The 21,223-nt window shown below is 40.5% G+C and overlaps 2 protein-coding genes across 12 annotated transcripts in view; one reads left to right on the forward strand and one right to left on the reverse strand.

Annotated features, from left to right (window-relative positions):
• The window catches only part of macrod2 (mono-ADP ribosylhydrolase 2), a 393,934-nt gene that overhangs the window by 292,507 nt on the left and 80,204 nt on the right, over window positions 1-21,223 (reverse strand). The window lies entirely within an intron of this gene.
• Window positions 7,338-18,285, forward strand: flrt3 (fibronectin leucine rich transmembrane 3). 2 transcript variants are annotated; one of them, XM_067524972.1, is made up of 3 exons: window positions 7,338-11,878; window positions 13,552-14,277; window positions 15,238-18,285. In XM_067524972.1, the coding sequence occupies exon 3, from the start codon at window positions 15,280-15,282 to the stop codon at window positions 17,230-17,232; it is 1,953 nt and encodes a 650-aa protein (XP_067381073.1). In that variant the 5' UTR covers window positions 7,338-11,878; window positions 13,552-14,277; window positions 15,238-15,279; the 3' UTR covers window positions 17,233-18,285. The 2 variants fall into 2 exon arrangements, with proteins under 2 accessions (XP_067381073.1, XP_067381066.1); XM_067524965.1 differs by having other exon boundaries at window positions 7,338-8,321.

The raw sequence follows: 21,223 nt of genomic DNA on the forward strand, positions 1-21,223 counted from the left end.
AATGTGAATTCCTACAGAGAAAGGAAGATGCAGAAGAGATAAAATCAAGAGATAAAATAAAATAGTAATGTTCATTTTGTTTCAAGTGGACTAACAGATGCAGTCAAAATTTTCAGAGCAAGCTGCAGGTACTGGTACTAAATACCAAGTTCAGATTATAGGCTCATATTTTTGGTCTGGTAATGTACTGTGAAGGCAGAGGAACGGAAAATGATAAACCAGGCTGAACAAACATCAAGAGCTATTCAAGTCAGAGCTGAAGCTTCACCTTTTTTTCTCCCCCCCTTCTTTGTCCAGTTTTGTGTGGGAAGTCGGTAGAGCGGGCCTGAATCCCTATCGACTCCATGTGCTGAGACATTTTGCCTTTTACCAATGCTAAAGTAGGCATGAGCACTAATCCTTAGGGGTTAAATGGAGACTCCTCTGGGGTTTCCCTACTCTGAGAGAGCTGGGGGCGGTTGCTGCTGTGACGCACACTGCACTTTAATGTATTTGGCTGAATTTTGCAAAGGAATTCTGGCTCTAAGGGTGAGTAGTGGAAAATTAGAGAAACAATTCATGTGGGGTTGCATCGACTTTACATGGCTTCCTGTAGCAGATATGCAGGTACAATGCATGAATAGGACAAAGGCTGCTGACTATTATAAAAATGTAATCATCACAGTGAGGAAATTGGGTCACTAGAGCAGCAGAAAGTGACTTAAGATAAAAACAAAAGTAGAAAAACATTTCACAAGTATAATAAAAGAAATTTGGGGCACTGTTGTAAAAACAATTATTTACTATTGTATGTAGCTGAAAGACAGTCAAAGAACATGAAATGACCCATGCTTGCAGCTGTCCCTTCCATAGTAACTGAAAAAATAAGATCGTGTGTAGATGTACAAAAATGCATTATAAGTTCTAATGAACATGAACAAAAACTCAAAATGTGGACTGCAAACCACTTACATAGGTAAAGACAGAAAGAATAGCTTTTGCAAATGATAGTCAGAGTGATGAATGTTTCAAAGCAGGAAATGCTGGCATTTACTGCATCAACAGTGACCTTTACAAAGAGGAGAATGCATTTTTGAGAGCCAGTTGCACTCAAACTTGATGCAAGCAGCTACAACTCAATCAACAAAAAGACTGTTCACCAATAACAACTGCCAGAGAAACAGACCATTTCCATTTCAAATCGCACCCATTTTCACACCAACGCTGAGACGGCATCAGCAGCTGCCAAAGTCTGGCAGCTCCTGCCCCCTGTGTTTTTCCATATCGCTGCATACAAATCCACATCTCCGTTACTGCCTGGGTGATTGATGTCAGTTATAATGACACTACTTCTATTTACGCAACACATCTACGAATCTCCTCTATAAGTGATCTGCTGGTTGGCTTATTCTGCCCATTATTGCTCAACTTTGATGGGTCAGCTTAAAAGAGTTCTTACTGGCCTGCGAAATATGACAGCTGCGTCTTCATTGTTCATTTGTGAAATTAAAGCATTGAAAGCTACGTTTCAAGGCTATGATCTCTTACAGGAAAACTGCTGCTCATGGGCCTAGAAACCCTTAACTTAAAATGCACTTCTTCTGCCTGTTAGTACAGACAGACTAGCCCATTCTCATTCCTGAGGCTGCTTTGTCCAGTCCATTGGTGTTACATATGGACAGTAAAGGTATCCATTTGCGTCAGTATGAGATGCACTGGGCTGTCAGCCAAGTACAACAGAAACCCTGGGGCATCAATATTTGATGCCTAAAGCTATGATGTGGTCTATAAAGGCAAAGGTCCTCATAGGAAAGTAGACAGGGTGGTAGGATGGTACAACAAGGCACAGGACTCACAGGAGACCGTGGTTGGACGTGTGCACATTACTGGTGAATGTTCTACTATATTACACATGTTTATAAGTATAAAGTGTGTAATGTTTTCAGTGCGTGTAACTTTTTGATCAAATGAATTTAATCTTAAGTTTTTGTTACCTTAAATTTTTTTAAGCAGAACACTAACCCAGTTGTGTTTGTCCGTAAAGTCAACCAAACTATTCCTGTGGTATCAAATAATGGTGCTCCTGAAGTGTCCAATAGTGACAGAAAACTGTACCTCTAGCATCCATGAGAGACAATAAACATCAATATTTGATGCTTTGGGAAGCATCACTGACACTATAGGATGAAAATGTGTGAAGATAGTTCTAATACTGATGACGTCCACATGTGCAAATATGTCCTGTACTCACAAGCAATGGTGATTAATAGTGATCAACAGTGATACAAGCATGTTTTTTTGTCACGTTTAATTGCTAACTGTTTTTCCTTTTGTCATGCTGTGGAACAGAGACCTGTCAGCCCTAAAGCAAGGCAAGGCCTTCTGTGATCCTTTCACAGGATCTGCCACCACTTCTATTGTGAATTTCTTTTTTTTTTTTTAACAAGTTTAAAGAGGTGTTTTGTCAAATTTGCCTTTAGGATTTTAATATGGCAGCATACAGATTAAAACGTGGTAAAACCTTCTTTGTATTACTGACATGGCCAAGTTGCATTAATTCTATGCCCACAGATAGACAGAGCATGTGGTTATCCAATGCACCACACTGAAATCTTCCCACTCTAATCTAATCACTTCCATTATAACACAACTCTAAATACATAAACTTTTTGCTGAGGATTTACCTCAGAAATACTCTGGCAATGGAGTGGGATAAAGAGCGTCGGCTCCAGTTACATGCAGTTTTATCCAAAACATGTCATTCACAACTGCACCACAAGCACTTTACACTCTCGCACTAATAGATGGGCGGGTAGTCTACGAACACTTTCAGGAAAGTCATAAGTGTCCCCTCTTCTCGACCAGCCCTTTATTCCCACATCATCAATCACTACCGGTTTCCTTTGAATGTGGCTCCTGGCTGCAGTGGAATAGGACATCTGATATCCAAGTTAGTCAGGATGAGTGGAGTGTTGAAGTACTGGTGTCAGACGCTGAGGTGCAGGCACCTCCTTGTTATTTGGATGGTTTGAGGTGTTACTTAAAAACACCTTCAGGTGGAGGATAATGCCAATTAAAGGGCTCCAGATCCTCTAGTGCTCACAAAAGCTCAAATTGAAGATGTTTCTTACCACTACATTGACAAAATGTCAACACAACTCTAGCCTGCTTCGACAGATAAATACATAATGATGCAAACTGCATTGTATAACTCTAGACAGCCAATATACAAGTGTGGAACTAGATAATGAGAATATATTTTCAGCAAGTAATTGAAGCATTGCCTCCGAGTTGAGAGCACTGATTTACCAAGTTTGCTCTAAAGCACATGAACATAAAAATCCCTCATTGCTGTTGTACTTTGAGCAGCAGTGGAGATAAAAAAAACACACACAAAAAAAAATAAATAAAAAAACAAAGAGTTGAGAAATCAAATTTTAAAAAAGGTCATTTTAGATATGGCTCATGAGAGTAAACAGTCATCTAGATCATAGGGAAAACAAAGTCAGAGTTTGTGTTTGCCACAGATAAGTGAACACTTTGATCACCATGATGGCAGCTCTGTGTGAGGAGACCTCCCTTCTCTTGTACCCCCCCTTCTCTTTAGCCCAAATGCTGTTGCCTAAGAACTGTACTTCCTGTTTGTATTATAATTAACAGAACCATTGCAGGTATTGTATAATCCATCTTATCTTATCCAGAGAAGCAAAGACTGTGTTTGTTTCACCTGATAACATTAGCTGTGGCTTCCTCTCCTTAAAGCTCTAAACGCTGACTGACCCTTCGTTCGACACTCAATTTCAAAGGGCCTAGAGAACAGAATACACACATACACTGGACTGTGCTACTAAAAAAATAAAAATAAAATAAATCAAAAAGCTGCACGTTTGTTTTTCAGAATCTGTCAGGACTTACACAAGCATATGGACTCTATTGTAAAGATAAATGCTACCATTTAACCAAGGCTGGAGAAAAGATGCTAAGTTGGCTAATTACAGATTTAGTACAGGAGTAGTAAAGCAGTCACAGAGCAAGAGAAAAGGCTTCAATTAGCTACATTGGAGATGTATGCTGGACTGTGAAAACACTGTATGGTAATTCTTTTATCCCCTTTATTGTGCTGATTAGTGCAGTGGGGGCAGGGGGGGTGCTCTATCTAATCTGATCACAGGACATTGTGTTTGGGGACATCAACCTATGGGAGGTCCAAAAGTTGTCAAGTAAGCTCCTTCCGCCATTTACCTTTTAATGCAAGTCGTTCATCCCCGAGTTCCTCTGTCTCTGCAGACAACACAACCGCAACAACAAAAACAACTAAAGAAAACAAAAGACAAAGGGAAAAACAGCCGACTGAGCTATTTGCATGGCTTGTCAGTCTTCCCCAAACGTATGGCCCACATAACTACCGACAGAGGCCCCTGGGCTTGCCTAAGCAGCAGGATGTCTGCCCCTTTCGTCTGTTGTTTTTGGTTCTTGTCTTTCTCTGGGCTGCATCCTAATCCCAAGAGATGAAGGGGTCAACCTATCCCCTAACATCTGGGATCTGCATCAGAAAAGACTAGTACCTTACTGCATAGACTAATCATGCTGGCGGCAAGGCCCTGATTCCTGCACTGACATCTGCATTCATATGCATAAAGATCCAACAAGCTCCATCAGTCTAAGCTTTCAATTTGAAGCAATACATTTACATTTATACAAACCCACACTAATGAAATCCAACATCCGTCTACATATTTGCCCATTCACTGATTTATATTTTTTCTATAAACTCCCTATCCCTGTCACACACATTACATCCACTCCAAATCAAAAACGTGAATACTCCAACAGCACCTCTCATCCACAAATCCTACTTAAACTGTTGTGATACTGAAAAGCTGCCTGTCAGGATGGCAGAGCAGAGATGAAAGGCCCACAGCAAAGATTGCTCCTGATTGCCTGTAGAGGATGAATATGCAAATAAAGCAGAAGGTAAATGAAAAACAAAGCAGGGGTTTTGGCAGCAGCCTTTATATGTTCCCCTTAATTTGGCATTGGTTAAGAACACGCAAAGTCTATTAATAATGAACTCCAGTCAGAGCAAAGACATGTGAGGAGAAATCAGTCTCCATTTTTTTTTCACCTCAGCTTTTGGGCATATTTTACTTAACATGAGCTTTTCAGCAAAGGCTTCCTAAGTTAAAGTGACATATTAGCTGAAAACTAAGAGAGGGTGCATATTTATAACATGTAGTTCATATAGAACCAAAGAGACTGTGTCCAGATATTTTGCCAGACAGTCCAGTAAGTAGGGCATCACAGCCTGCCATGCCTACGTATTGACCACATCAAGTGCAAAACAGTAAATCAATTATCTGGTCAACTGTCTGTCATGAGAGACAAAAACTGGGCTCAGGATAATCTGATATAGAACAAGACCAAGTGCACACTTAACAGTTGTTTTGTTGCGACCAGAGCCAAAAGGCACTTTAGCCAGCACTTAGCAAAATCAAGTGGCTTAATATATTTAGCTATGCTGTCCCTCTTTGCAAACAAACGCAGCAGAGAAGGAAAGAGGCTGTCTGTTGTCTAAACACAGTGAAATTGGCCAGACGGAGAGCATCCTTGGGAAAGGACAGCACCTATCCCATGAACAAAAGATGAACAGGGCAACAGATTTTCCCTGGTCTTGAGATAACAGAAACCCAACACCATCGTCCTCCAGTGGGCTCTTTGTACGTCTGAGAGAGGCTCAATCAGCAGCTGTTGACAGATTGCGTCTGCAGTCGATTTAAGAGAGGAAGCCACAGTGAGGTCAGGCACAGGTTTCTTTGCTCTGTCCCCCAGAGGGAAGACAAGGATCGCGTCGGGTTGTACGAGACTGACCTTTTCTCACTTCCAGTTATTTTGGCGTACAACACCTGGATTAATAAGAAAAGACGGTTAAGCTCATTACGAAACTACCAAAACAGTAAGCCTGAGGAGAAACGTCACATCTACAGAAATTCTATTTTCTATGGATTTACCTCCAAATGAACAACATGCAGACAGAGAATTTATGTTAGTCTAGAAATCCCATTGTGTTTTGAACAAAAGTGAGAGCCACTCCAGCTGGAAGGCACACAAATCTGAAAAACTCCACTGGAGGTCTAAGCAGTTTTGGCAGATGCTCCAAGCTTAAGTGTGTGTTCAATTAGGCACTCCAGTTAAGAAGGCAATCATAGTTTAACCGTGCACCAGTGGGCTGAGGCTGGAGGTGAAACGCATTCTGTCCCGGCAAAATAAGTGGGCATGAGATGTCATCGGTGGTCAGAGCCTTAGACGGTTACTCTGGTGTACCATGCACCATCCAAATGAGACCGTAGCAACTGTTAGGAGTTCAGCTCATGAGCAGACAATAACAGAAGAGTCTACAAGACCTGAAATGTGGAGTGAATGGGGATATGGAATTAGCTTTGCTCTCGGTTGTATGTCAGGAGTTCCCAGGAATGGAAATCGTGTCCATGGGCATCTCATGGAACCGTTTTGTGTCACTATTAGACGGTTCAGGAGCACAATTATTTGGAACAGGAACAGTTTGGTTGCACTTATGGACAAATACAACTGGGTTCTTTTTACAAAATCTTTCTTTTACATTCACTTTTTGTCATAATAAAATATTATATTTCGATATTTTGTTGAGCTAAATTTGTTATTTTGCTTTTTTATGTTGACAGGAGTCTCTCTTAAGAAACTGAAAAACATAATAAACTTCAGCTATATTTAAAACTATCCTCAGAATGAGTGCATAACACATCACTGACAAATGCTTGATTACTGAAAATGAATTCAGACATTGCAGGCATTAACAACTGAATAGCGTAATCGGCTCAGAAACTAGTAATGCAATAAGGAGACTATTTAGTAAAGGCAGTGGTGAATCACATGTAACAGGAGTTTCCACATTACACAGACAGCTGCATATTTAAAACAGATTTGATCATTGACCCACTAGCATCAACTGGAAGCTGATATCCAACAACAGAGCTGCTCCACGGTAGCTCAATGCACTGGGTTGTGTCTCCCTTGTCAGGTAGCCAGAGGCAGGACATTGGAGATAACGCAGGGCAAGAGAGAGTGTTGGCTGGGTCAGCACTGCTGTACAACCCTTTTACTAACCGGGTGACTCAGAGCTGTTTTTTTGGCCTGGGAGGGAGCACACACTCTGTTTGGGTTCATTTAAACCAGAAAACATAGAGGGTCAAACAGGAAGCAGGAGGGGGAAAGTCAGTCAGGTTCAGGTAAGTGAGAATCTCACATGCCTGTCCTGTTTTAACACACACACACACACACACACACACACACACAGACACACACACACACACAAAGTATCACAGTAGCCCACACCTAAACACATTGGGAATTATTATTAGCACAACTTAATCTTATCGTTAGAAATTATCCTTGCTCATCATCACAACATCAAATATTCAGTCAGTCAGATGTCTGAAATGCGTTTCACATAAACAAAAAGGCAGTTTAATAGCTTTTTCAACAGACATAATAGCTTGAGTCTCTATTTGCAAAACATTAGATTACATAAGAAAAAAATACAAAGTCTGGATTTAAAAAGGAAATGCTACAAAAATAGCTGACTAATCGTAAAATCAGTTAATCTCTACTAATATGGAAATGTTAATTTAACTATAGCTAATAGAATTGCATGCTGCCTAAAACAAAGCATTTTAAGTAACATGTTTTGTGTAGCTCTCATTCTCACTACCATGCATAAGCACACTGTATTTCCACTTTTTAACCTCTTCTTTCTGCCACCGAGCATTGTAAGCCATGACTTCTCTTGAGTGCCCACATATGACGAGGATGGGAGCGCCTTTCGCCTTTCCACCACTCCCCCTAGTGTATCCACCCAACACTGCACCTATGCATCTCCCGTGCATCTCCCAAACAGAGAGAGGGAGGGGGAGGGAGGGAGAGAGGGAGGGAGAGGGAGGGAGGGAGAGAGAGAGAGAGAAAGAGAGAGAGAGCAAGGCCCCTCCTCCAGATGACATCAGTGGTCTACTGAAGCAAACCTAGAGGCAAACACAACTTCACATTTGTACTGAGATCTGCCCATGCACCTATGTCCTTGCACAGCCTACAGATTGTGTGTGTGCGTGTGTGTGTGTGTGAGGGGGGGGCGGCAGTAAACACAGCAGTGCTGCTACAGATGAACTCCAAATAGCTCTAGCCTGAGTGAGACAAGCTATTTTGGATCTGCATCTAAATTCTCAGAACCTGGATTGGATTATTTTTTCCCCCTCATTGCGAAACCCAGTTTAAAAGGATACCTGTTGCTTTCCTTTTTTTGGTTGATTATAGAGGTAAGTGCGTTTTTGCTGGTACAGCCCTATTGGGAATGCATCATTTTCTTCTTCTCCTCCTCTTTACATTTTTTTTTTTTTTTTTTTTTTGGGGGGGGATTCCTACCTGGCAAGAAGAATTTAAAGTCAGCGGAATACTCAGAAGTTGCTTGTATCTAATTAGTTAGTCGATCTTTTTCTTACTTTATTATATTATGTAGCGGTGGTTCCACTGGGTGTCTGTATCATAGTTTGCTTTAAGCGATGGGAATAGTCTGATAAGCGTGAAACCACTTTACGTGCAAATAACTAAAGCTCTTCAATGACTTTACGCAAACCAGTGTTCTTTGCTGGACAGATACAAATGAGCCTTAAACAGATCATTCCTCAATCTCTTCAAGTTAGGCTGCCTCGATCCTTTACTGCATCCCTCCTCAGTCAGCGTGCACCAACAGAGACTACAAACACCAGATCTGTTTTTTTTTTCTTTTAATCCCCCCGTTCCTCTGCTCTGTCTGTGGAGATGAATTTCTTGTTGCGACATGTCAATTTGATTCTCATTCGCATTCCTGCTCCGCCTCAGTGCATTGGTCATAACGTGAAAAACAGTCGGGGATCAAAAAGGGACGTGTAAAAATCGTTTTCATTCCTTATCCCTAACACAGTGGGAAGATAAACAGCGGTAAAGACGCAGACTTGACAGGATTAGAGGAGACTGGGTGATTTAGTCTCGGTATCGCAGCAAGAGAAGACACCCCGGTGTGCATCTGAAATCGCAGCGCAGATCCCGCGGAGTTGGACGTGAAGGGGCAGCTGCACAAACTCCGCTTAATGCGTCTCCAGCGTCACTGTCTGGAGAAGTCGGACCTGCTCCGGTTCGTGCCCTACACTCCACTGAAATTTACTGTGTGCAAACAAGAGCAGGTCTGGAGAGAATAAGACGTCCGCCCAAATGAAAGCCCACCACGGCTTGGGAGAGCTCTGGCTTGTAGGGGCGAAGTCCTAAAGGTCCCCCAAAAATGCACAAAACTAAATCAATTGAAGTCACTTAGTAACATGGGCTACTGCAACATACAATGCCTCAAAACAAATAGGCCCATCTACGGCATTTACGTGCAGCTGCAGCTTTATTATGACCGTCGTATTAATAAGCCGCCTGGAAGAAATGCGCTTTGCAGTAGGAACACAAGATGTTATAGCTGCTGCTTAAATGACCTACAGACTGCAAATTTCCACTCTAATGTAACTCTGGAATTATTGACAATTGTTTCACTGTTCATCTCTCCGTGTAAATATAATGCATAGCCTTTTAAAACTGCAATGAAAAAAGGCGCTTTTAATTTCCATACACTGTATAAATGCTGGATGTCTAATAGGCAACAGCAGGGCAGGGACAGTTGTTAATCCAATTTAACAGCCCTCTATCTTCATGGGATGATAAGGTCATCTAGGCTTTAAACAGTGACTGATTTATACACACACCCAGGCTACATCCTAGTTTTCGTAAATCACAAATAGTGGAAGAAAACTTTGCTTCACTTGTCAAGCAATGTAATGAAAGCTCCCTGTTGTTCATCATGTGAGATACAAAGAAATATATTAAACGGTAAACACTGTAGACATGAGGACAGACCCAATTGTCTTTACCGATGACTGCCTCAGGCAAAATTTGCTTGTCAATTGCTTTCTCTGTGAATTCACAAATTCAGATTAACAACTAACCAGGTCACTGTAAGCAGAATATTCTATGGGCATAAAATAGGAGTGACTGTCCTGGGGGGAAAAAAGCAATGATGAGACTTGTATAATTACCAAGACAGACTTCCGATTCCACAGAAGGCCTTATTCAGTATTTTGCATAATTTCATTAGCCATAAAGACCATCTTTACATCATCTATTACAAGCTTAAAGACAAAACTTTCACACTGATCTCTAAAAGTTGGTGTGTGAAAACATACAAAGCATTAATACTGCAGGAAAACTATCTGCACACAAAATGATTTTTAAAATGTAGATGTAGATAAACCAGTACGGACAAAATTCAACAAATTCAAGTATAGTCTGGCCTGTGTTAAGCTTGGATACTGGGCTTAGTTTAACATGAGCATTGTATAGACACACATACGCACACACACACACATCCACCCCCTTCATCTTGCAGTGCCTACCACCCCCATGTGGGGAAAAACCACTGCAGCTGCTACAGATCCTTTTTTCAGCCTGCTACAAAAGAGAGACCCCCGTCTGTCCCAGGCTAATGGCAGCAAAGGTATCGTCTGTTCTTCCAATCTAGAGACAACATCAGGAGGCCAAATACCAAATCAGTCAAAGATTTTTAGCCATTTGTTTTCACTTTGGCTGTAACATTTTGTGATGTCAGATGTAAGGCTGAATGTCCCATTGTGCTTTACCAGCACAGCAGGCCACTGCCTGGTGTCTTGACATACAACTTACTAATCGTAAATTAATGGTAGACATAAGGTTTCATTACACCCAACAGTGCAAATTGATACTAAATATAGATGTGCATATTAGATTTAACGGCCCTTAAACAAAATAAGTAATTGTTTTATGCATGATCATACGACCCTAATAATTAATATTTTCCAGGCTTCCTTGAATGCTTGCGTAAAACCTTCCAATATGCCAAGCTCCGTCAAAGACAAAATCTAAAAAAGCATGACGCTATAACTATATAATATGCAATCAATCATAATCCAAAACTTTATTATAAATTGGAAGGAATAATCAACAGCACATACAAACAACACTGATTTCCCAATGGAAAACTGAGGTTCAAAATTAATTTCAGGGCTCATGAATAATTTAACAGTCATCTATTACCATTTCTACAGCTCTTTCCTCTTAAAATATGTAGCCATGTAATAATATTCTGTATTTTACAGACCTAAGTCATTATAATCTGCAATACTTTTGACAAGCATGAAATTGTTTCTATTTGAGTTTTTCCAAAGCCTTTCTTGTGCAGTATATAACTAAGGGGCACAAAGTCTTGCGCTCTGTTATTGCACACTAATGTGCATTTATGCGTGTTGAGCACACAATGGATATCAGTGTCCAGCTTTGTGTGAGCCTCCCACGCTCTCTACTGAAAGGTAACTAGCTCTACTCACACACACTTTTACCAGGATGCTCAATTTAACTCTGCCAGTTCACATTAAATGAAGCTGAAGCCACATTTACTACTAGAAAAATCCCCTGTCCAGCCTGTGGAGCTTATTAAAACGATGAGGAAAGACATCCATCACAATGCTTTTCCCAACAAAATATTGTGTACACATAAACACAGCATATGTCCCGGTGGGTACGTGTTCATGCAGATAAGTTGTTAGTAATATTGAAGGCCTGCAAAATAGAACGTGTAAAGTAGAGGAATTTTTAAATTGCTTAAATAAAATACTTTAATACCTAAAGTCTCTCTGTTGAGGCTACAAAGACCACATGCTTGCCTTGTAGCAAACAATGGAGAGGGGCCACTCTTCTGAAATCTGATGAGCGTGGAAAAGACGAGGGGAAAAACAGCCAAGCATCTTGGCCTGACTACTCTCCTTGTAAAGTAAGCACGATGTGTGTTGTTCATAGCAGATTTCCTTTAAGTCACCCACAATATAACATAACACACCAAAGCTTATAGTACTAGCCTGTGAATTTTTCCACTTTCTGGCTATATATCCACTAATGTTCATGAATTAATACCCATTTCCATACTACAAGACACCGGCAACAGAATGAGACTCAGAGCTGGTAACTTAGTTTTCCTTTTTTGGCCACTAAAACTAACTGCACTGTTTCAAACCATATCATATATTGTCTTACAGCCCTAGAAGCCTGTCATTTTGGTTGCAGACAGGTCTTGATGGGTTTTTGTTTTTTGTTTTTTAATACGACAGACATGGAAAGACAATTCCTTTCTTTGATGCAATGCTAAGAATTCTAGGATTTGAGTCAAGACTACACACTCAACAATATTCAGAGGATGGAGAACTTTACAAAATGAGGTGAAAAGGGCCATTTAAAATTGAAATAGCTTGACTAAGTGCAGCATTAAAAGTTCATTCCAACAGACAGACCGTACATATCCCTCTATCATGCGCATTTTCTAAAACTCCATTACTGAATTTATTTTTTATTTTTTTCCTTGTCAGACTCCTTTATTCCAGAAGTTAGTAGAGGTCACATCTGGTGCTTTTTCCCTAGACTCTAATCTAGTACTAATGTAATAGTGGACTGAGGGCCGTGTTTAGATGGAACAGAAGGAAGGGGGGGCGTTATTATTAGACAGCATCTCAGGAGTTGTAATCGAGTTACAAGCCTCTCAATTCCCTAATCTTCTCCTTGTCATGGGCTACAACTGTTAAATGGCTGGGCCCCTTGTTCCTAATTTACCTTTACATGTTTTACAACAGACAGTGGCTGCCAGCAAGTCACATGGCTGGGTTACATACACAAAGCTATTGTGTTGTTAGAGGAAACAACATTTTCCTTGGCACTGGAAAATCTTTTTTTTTTTTTTTTTCAGACCCAGCCCATATAAAATGTAAAGAGAGGTGGCTTTGGGTTCACACAGAGGAGCCAGGATTGTCAGTGATGGATGTAGCATTCCTCATATCCACATGAAATTCAAATGGGCCTCATTTGTCGCAAGTTAGTTCTAACAATGCGAGTAATCCAGCAAACATGACAAACATTTTCCCCTCTAGCATGTGAACACTGGTATAGCATTTTTAAACAAGCACTGACCAATTTTTAATCTTAGGGCTAGTTCCATTTAAACTCTTAGACCGAAATGGGCATAGGGGCTCCACCCTCAGTCATTGTGCCTGGTTCAAGATCACTGTTGTCTTTCATATACATAAACAATAATTCCTTGTATAACAAAAGAAAAGAAATGTGGTTTGTTAGACATCCTGTAAAAGGTCAACAGGCTAAATATAAAAGGGTAAAATAATTCACAATGTAAGTGAGGTAAGAGTTAATATCAAGAAATAGATTTCTTCTATATGAACATTATATAGACATCATGTTCACTTTAGGTTTTATAATGAGGTTTGTGGTTGAAATGACTTATGATGACTAATGATTTAAAATCCACAAGGACAGACTTTTCCTTTACCGAAAACAATGGAAATTGAAAGTATTCTTTATGCAAATACCTATTGTGTGATTCTTAAGTCTTTTGTTATAACTTAATGTGAGCCCTGAATATGTTTGCCTCTGCTTGTTTTTCAGAACACCGTCCGAGTGTAGACGGCACAGTATGAGTAAAGCAGCAGATACGTAAGGGAGGCTGGGCCCAGAAGGATAAGCGCCTTGCCAGGCTTTGCTCCTTATGAGAGAGGAGAACACTGGTTATCTCCTTGAAGAAGAGAGACCAGAATTCTGGATTAATGTGTATACAAGCTTGACAAGGGAGCAGAGGATTCTGGGTTACCTGAAGTCCTGGAGTACACAAGTGAACCAACTTGGATTGAGCCTGTGGCACAAGGGATTGGCATGGCTCAGACCAGCTTTGTGTCAACTCATCATGCCTGTTGGGCCTGATTGCAGAGCGAAGCGTGCTAAAGCTCACCCGTTCCTACACACGGATTGCTGTACAACATAAAAAAATAAATAAAAAAAATCTAATTTGCAGTTATGACTGTTAAGCTTGAGAATTTCAACACCCATTAGGATTTTTAATTTTACCTGAGAGTACAGGCTTTGTCAGTGAATGGGGATGCTTTTTCTACAGGCTTATCTACCATGGTAAACGCATTAAAAACATGAGCCACTGACAATACAGAGGAGGTCATCATCCAAACAAGGATCAGCTCAGCAAACACTGACCAGGTCAGGATATCACTAGAAACCCCTTGGACAAACCTCTCCTTTCAGAAGGGATAAGAGCAAATTCAGGAGGAAATCTTGATTGGATTTTTGGTGGCTGGAAAGGATTTACTACATCGTATAAATCAGGTATGACAAATACGGATAGCTTTGCTTCTTTCCACTTTACTGAACAGACTTCGATTTGTAATGAGACGTGCAGGAAGAGAGGTCATGGCAGGAATGTATAATTAAAGCAATAAATCAGTTATCCTAATTAAAAAGGAACTAAACATCGATAGTGAAAGAGACATTTGCCACCTTGTGCTCTGCAGTTTTGTTAATTTGAAGACTATCTGCTGCATGCTGTAAGTTTATTATTTGTAAAGTTCAATCTTATTAAAAAGGTAACCATATGTACTTAAAAAAAACATGGTACAATTAACAAAGCCATGCAAGGATAAATGAAGCTGACAAACTTCTTCTTGTAACCTGAGAAAAGAGACAAAACATGTCCTCCTTATGTGCTAGATTTATTCAAACTCGATTCTGAAAGGAGATTTCCTCACTTGTAAGAAATCCCTGATTTCAGATGGCGACAGGCATGGGGAAAGATCTAACTGGTCTTAACAGTATGTCGGTCTCGCAACAGTTCATCAACAAAGCCTGACTTTGTTCACCCCCATAGTCTGTAGCAATAAAAGGCAGCCTTGAGATACAAAAACATGTAAAAAACTAGGGAATGCTATTACATTTCACAAATCAGGGCCAAAAAGGCAAAGGCACAGAAATTCAATTCACTTTTTAATCAAAAGAAACTTTATCGTTAGATTTTAAATTTCTAATTCAGTAAAATCTGTCATCTAAATAGCTCTGTAGCAAACAATTAGATGGAAAAAGGTTTATTTTCCTTATTTTCACAGTTGTTCAATCTAAATGATTAGTTCATATCAATTTAATAGGAATAAGTCAAACAAATTCCTTTAGCAGTTATTTAATCTAGAAAGTGCTGCACACAGCATTTCAAACACCCAGCAATTATGAGAACAGGACTTTGGCTCTCCTTTACAGGCCTTGTGCATTAAATGTACCCTTGTGTCTTTTCCCCAGGGGCTCTTGAGTGATTAGACTGCCAGGCAACACAGCTTCAAGATGGTACATCAATGCAAGGCCTTTATCCTCTTCCTCATCAGGGTCGGGCTGCTGCTGGGTCTTGCTAACCCCCTAGTGACCTCTGCCTCGTGTCCCTCAGCCTGCCGCTGTGATGGCACCTTCATCTACTGTAACGACCGTGGCCTGACTTCCATCCCTACTGGAATACCACAGGATGCTACAGTGCTCTTTCTGCAAAACAATCGCATTAAGAGTTCAGGCATTCCAACAGAGCTTCGCAGGCTCTCAAATGTGGAGAAGATATACCTATACTGTAACAACCTGGATGAGTTCCCCACAAACCTTCCTCTTGGGCTAAAAGAGCTACACCTACAAGAAAACAACATTCGGGTTATTACTCATGCATCTTTAGCCCAAATTCCCTACATAGAGGAACTGCATCTGGATGATAATTCAGTATCAGCAGTCAGCATAGAGGAGGGGGCCTTCAGGGACAGTAATCACCTCAGACTGCTTTTTCTCTCCAGAAACCACCTAAGTACCATCCCTTCAGGCCTACCTATGAGCATTGAGGAGCTGCGCTTTGATGACAACCGCATCTCCTCTATCTCAGAGCAGTCACTGCAAGATCTCATCAACCTGAAGCGACTAATTCTAGACGGCAACCTGCTCAACAACCGTGGAATCGGGGAGATGGCTTTCATCAACCTGATCAACCTGACTGAGCTCTCACTAGTGAGGAACTCACTGACATCGCCGCCAGCCAACTTGCCAGGCAACAGCTTAGAGAAGTTGCATCTACAAGATAATCACATTTATCGGGTCCCGCCTGGAGCTTTTGCCTTCCTTAGGCAGCTGTATCGGCTGGACCTGTCTGGTAACAACCTGAGTAGCCTTCCACAAGGTATATTTGAAGATCTGGACAATCTCACACAGCTCCTGCTACGCAACAACCCATGGCAATGCACGTGCAAGATGAAATGGGTACGCGACTGGTTGCGGTCATTGCCATCTAAGGTTAGTGTGCGTGGCTTCATGTGCCAGGGTCCTGATAAGGTCAAAGGCATGGCAATTAAAGACCTAACGACAGACATGTTTGACTGTACAGATTCAGAACTCATGCCCACACATGAAACTAGCACAGCCTCCAACACATTACGCCCTTCACAGCCCCAGTGGCCCATGTTTGTGACTAAAAGACCTGTGGTAAAAGGGCATGACACTGGTAAGAATTACCACAGCACTACCACCTCTTCAGGCAGAAAGATAATTACCATCAGTGTGAAGTCAAGTAGTGCAGACACAATACACATATCATGGAGGGTGTCACAGCCCATGACCGCCCTACGGCTTAGCTGGCTAAAGCTGGGACACAGCCCTGCCTTTGGCTCCATCACTGAGACCATTGTGCAGGGGGAGAGGACGGAGTACCTGCTTACTGCACTGGAGCCAGAGTCTTCCTATAGGATATGCATGGTTCCCATGGAGACCAGCAACATTTACCTGTCAGACGAGACCCCTGTATGCATAGAGACGGAGACTGGTTCTCACAAATCATACAACCCAACTACAACTTTAAACAGAGAGCAGGAGAAAGAGCCTTACAAAAATTCCAGTCTGCCTTTGGCTGCTATCATTGGAGGGGCAGTGGCTCTTTTGGCAATAATCATGTTGGCACTGGTGTGCTGGTATGTCCACAGGAATGGTTCGCTTTTTTCCAGGAACTGCACCTACAACAAAGGTCGTCGGAGAAAGGATGACTATGCTGAGGCTGGCACTAAGAAGGACAACTCCATTCTAGAAATACGAGAGACTTCTTTTCAAATGATTCCTATAAATCACCTGCCTGTGTCCAAGGAGGAGTTTGTGATACACACGATTTTCCCACCTAATGGCCTGAGTTTATACAAAAGCCCACATAGTGAGAATAGTATTAACAACAGGAGCTACAGAGACAGTGGAATACCAGATTCAGACCATTCCCATTCATGATATTGTGCATGGACATTTATGATGAGTGGCAAGACTTTTACAAAACACTGGATCTATAAGACTAATAAAGCAATGTTCTGTACATTTGCCATATAATTTATATTTAAGGACATTTTATGAAGACAGAGAACGTCCCAGTTGCAGGCTATCACTGAACCATCAGTGGGTATTGTAACTAACTGCAATTCTATATTTTAGGGATTTGTAGTAATTTGTACTGTATTTTCTTTGCTTAAGGTTATCGACCAACTAAAAGAAACTCTGTGTTCTACTGAGATTTGATGACTTGTCAACTGTGAAAGTGGGTTTTCATTGCTGTGTTGAACAATCAGACTTTAGAAAACCATGTAGTATAAGCACAGGTCATTCTTTTAACTTTGTGGCTGTCTGAAAAACAAAAAAGGCAAAAAAATTATGACATACACCAAGGCACATCTGACCGACTAATCCGCAAAGCAGACCTTTTTTGCCCTCTAAAAAGACTGAACAGTCTGTAGTCCCACGTACCGTTGACAGAATATTGGTCCAATATCCACGTGGTATGAAGTGTGAATAACTAAGAATGAGGTGCCATGCTTTATTTCTCTGCTTTGTTTATTAGTGTGTGATTTTTTCTTCTGTTTGCAAGAAACACAGCAAAGCAACCCAAGCAGGGTTCCAGTGTTTCTGATAGGATTGTAGGCCACAGCACAGGGCAGATAAAGCACACTGACCTTAAGGAGCTCTCTGCTCCTCAAAACAAGCAGACTGGACAGGCTGACACAGAACCCCTCCTCATATCTATTTATACAAGCCAACAAAGGCCAAATGACAATGGCGGCATTCTTTAGTACCATGTACCATACGTCATTCCAGTCACCAGGCCAAAAAGACAAAATGTGTTGGCTTTTATTAGAATTACCACAGTGTCAGCAACTTCTTGTTATGAGTATTATTTTATATTATTTTTCAAATGAACACAATTTTATGTTACCACAGTTTGAAGTTACCTGTTCTTTACAATTGAAAACCAAAGTGCATTGTATGCCCTTTGGCCAGTCTTGTATGTGCCTTGATCTAATGCTTATTGTATTTAGCTTTTTAAGAAACCAGTGACTTTTTTTCATACACACTTGATTATGAAAAATATTGGTCATATTACAGAATAAAAGTGGACAAAATAATTTTGCCCTTTCTTACCCTAAGTACAACAATCCACACTGAAAATCGTATTTCTATTGTTCTGTTCAGGTGTTAGAATTCTGCCACTGCACAAATGCAAACTGCCCTGGAGAAAAAAAACAAGTGTTAAGAGGCCTCGTTTTATTCATTTATATCTCAAATTACTGTCTTGGCACCCAATCTAAAAATTCTAAGCGATGAAAAACATAACCTGCTGCATTGTTAGCCTTCAAGCATATCTGAACCCTGACACCTTAACTCACAACCTTAAAACCTCATTTCCCCTTCCAGGACATAAGGACTTTTTTAACAATAACTCAGATACTGTTCTTGAAACCCAGTTTACCACTCCATGGGTAGTCAGCAGAGCAACATCTGCTGCTGCTGTTCTTTCATGCAGTGAAGCCATGTGTGACTTATCCGATTGGCCAGAAAGAGAAATATCACAACAGAGTAGAAATTGGGCTGTGAAGAGATTGGACTCTAGGGTTTGATGAAATTCGCAGGCACCAGGGCAACAGGAAACTAATGATGAGCCACCATATGGAGGGGTGGTACAGGCAGAGGCTGCTTGGGGTGCCTGTCTTTGCAGAGGACAGAATATTTACACTGCGTCAGGCTCCAGGCAGGACATTTAATGACAAGGTTCCAACTTGCATTGGTAAGCGAAAGACCCATCAAAATCGTACACATACAAAAAGCAGTGAAATGGTCAGTTAGACCATGTTACATCCAGCAAAATGTTGTTAAGATAATAAAGTTAATTCATGTTAGATTATCACACTGTGAAAGAACATAAGCACTCAGAATGTTTCACAACATACCATGCATATGCTCTTTCACACACCCACTAGCTCTTGAACGCTAGGGAAAAGTGAAAACTTTAATTATGGTAACAGGAGTCGCTAAAAGCTGCATAACTGATCCAAACCTTAAGTATACACTCCCCCTCTCTATGTACAATAAATATAAAGCAAATTAACTTGGAATTAAAGTAAGCTGAGTGTCTACTTTTAGATGATTGTATAGTGATAGTTTCCATCTGAATCCTGCCAAAAGTTATTTTGCTCCTTGACTGCTCACAGACAGTCCCATCTTAATTATGTAAAGATTAACTACTACCGATAAACTACTACATTCTCATTGTGATCTTCTACAGAAATATTTCCATTAAAAAAAGTGCTATGTTTTAAGTAAATTAAACAAAACAAAAAGCATTTTTTCTATGCTTTTTACTTTATTTTTCTCACCGCGGTTATCAGTTTTTGACAAATGCAAAAGTACTCAAGAACATCTTAAAATGTACTATTGTGAAGCAGAATTACTAAACATTGTGATAATATGCACAGTATAATTTCTTAGCTAAAATAGCAATTTTTTTATATTATTTATAAGCTTTAGGGATCAAGTAAATTACTCACATGGGTTTCTATTGACTAAAATATCCTCATTGCTTTAAAGTGCTGAGAATGTTTCTCAGATACATGATGAATGAAAGTTGCAACAAATGGTAAAAGCAGCTCCCTATTGTTGTAATTTTTACTGAAAATAATTAATGAAAAAGTGTCTTTGTGCATTTTGGCTGACTACACTGGGGCAAAATTGATGAACCAGAGTGGTGGTGACCCTGTGTGACCTCACTTATCACTCATGACCCTTGACTCTCGTGTCCCTTTAAACAGTAACGTAATCACTCTGATGTTTTCACTGAGGTCAAACAAGTCTTTAAACACCACAAGATGTCACATGCATTTGTCTCCTATGTGACATTCACAGGACTTAATTATGTTTGTCTTTTATGTTAACCAGAGTTTGAAACTAACAGGGGCAGCTGCACTGTCTGCCCCAGGTTGCAGTTATTCCTATTGTAATGTACTGGTCAGGCAGCCGGTCACATTTGCATTCCTATGGATGCTTTTATCAAAGCTCCCCTTGAGGACCGCATAGTGGCCAGTAGCTGGGCATGGGTCTTCTCCATCAGCATCATTAGCAGGATCAAGCACAGGCCATGTGGCCCTATGACTGATTAGAGGTCAATGAGGTCAGGTTAGGCTCAGTTCAAAGATCTCAAGAGATGAAAAATGAATGCACATCAGCACCACAAAGCATAGCCAGTCATGAGAGACCATGTTAAGCAACCTGTCCACCGTCAGGGTGCTCTGCTCAGGAGAGACCCTCTGGCATTCATTACAGGGTTTTTTTGTTTTTTTGGAGGAATGCTAGAAATGATTGTGGAAAAGGTCAGATTTTTAGCTAATGGCCAACTGACTTGAGAAGTATGATGAGTTAATATTGAGGTCCAATTTGAGTTGTTTGTTTTTAGTTTTACCCTTTATTTGCAGTTTTTACATATGATGACCTATCAGCATCTTAAGCCACGTAACGTGTGCGTTATTAACAATCAGACTAAAATACCCCAAACACACACTTACGAAAAAATAAATTAAAAAGGGCACTTACTGTTCCCCTGCTCTTCCTCACATCCTGCTGCATTCAGCTTGCACATAAAACAGACCCACAATTTAATGGGTTCTAAATGCTGAGCAGAGCAATACTAGGGTCAGAAGCTAAACCAAGGCTCAGGCCCTGCACTTTTGCTAGTTTGTAAGATTATCGAGCGCTTTGTGTCTATGTGTGTTCATGTGTTTTAGTTATTGTGTGTGGTTCTCTTAAATCCATTTATATTTATTATTTAAATGTGCCATTAATACAAACATGCTCTGTGATTTCCAGGTGTGGTCATTGCAAACAAATATTTGAATTGGGAATCAGATTGGAAGAAATTCAAAGACAGTACTTATATTTTTATTTTAACCTTTACTTATAGAGG

Source organism: Channa argus, chromosome 1, assembly GCF_033026475.1.
Source record: "Channa argus isolate prfri chromosome 1, Channa argus male v1.0, whole genome shotgun sequence".
Lineage (NCBI taxonomy): Eukaryota > Metazoa > Chordata > Actinopteri > Anabantiformes > Channidae > Channa > Channa argus.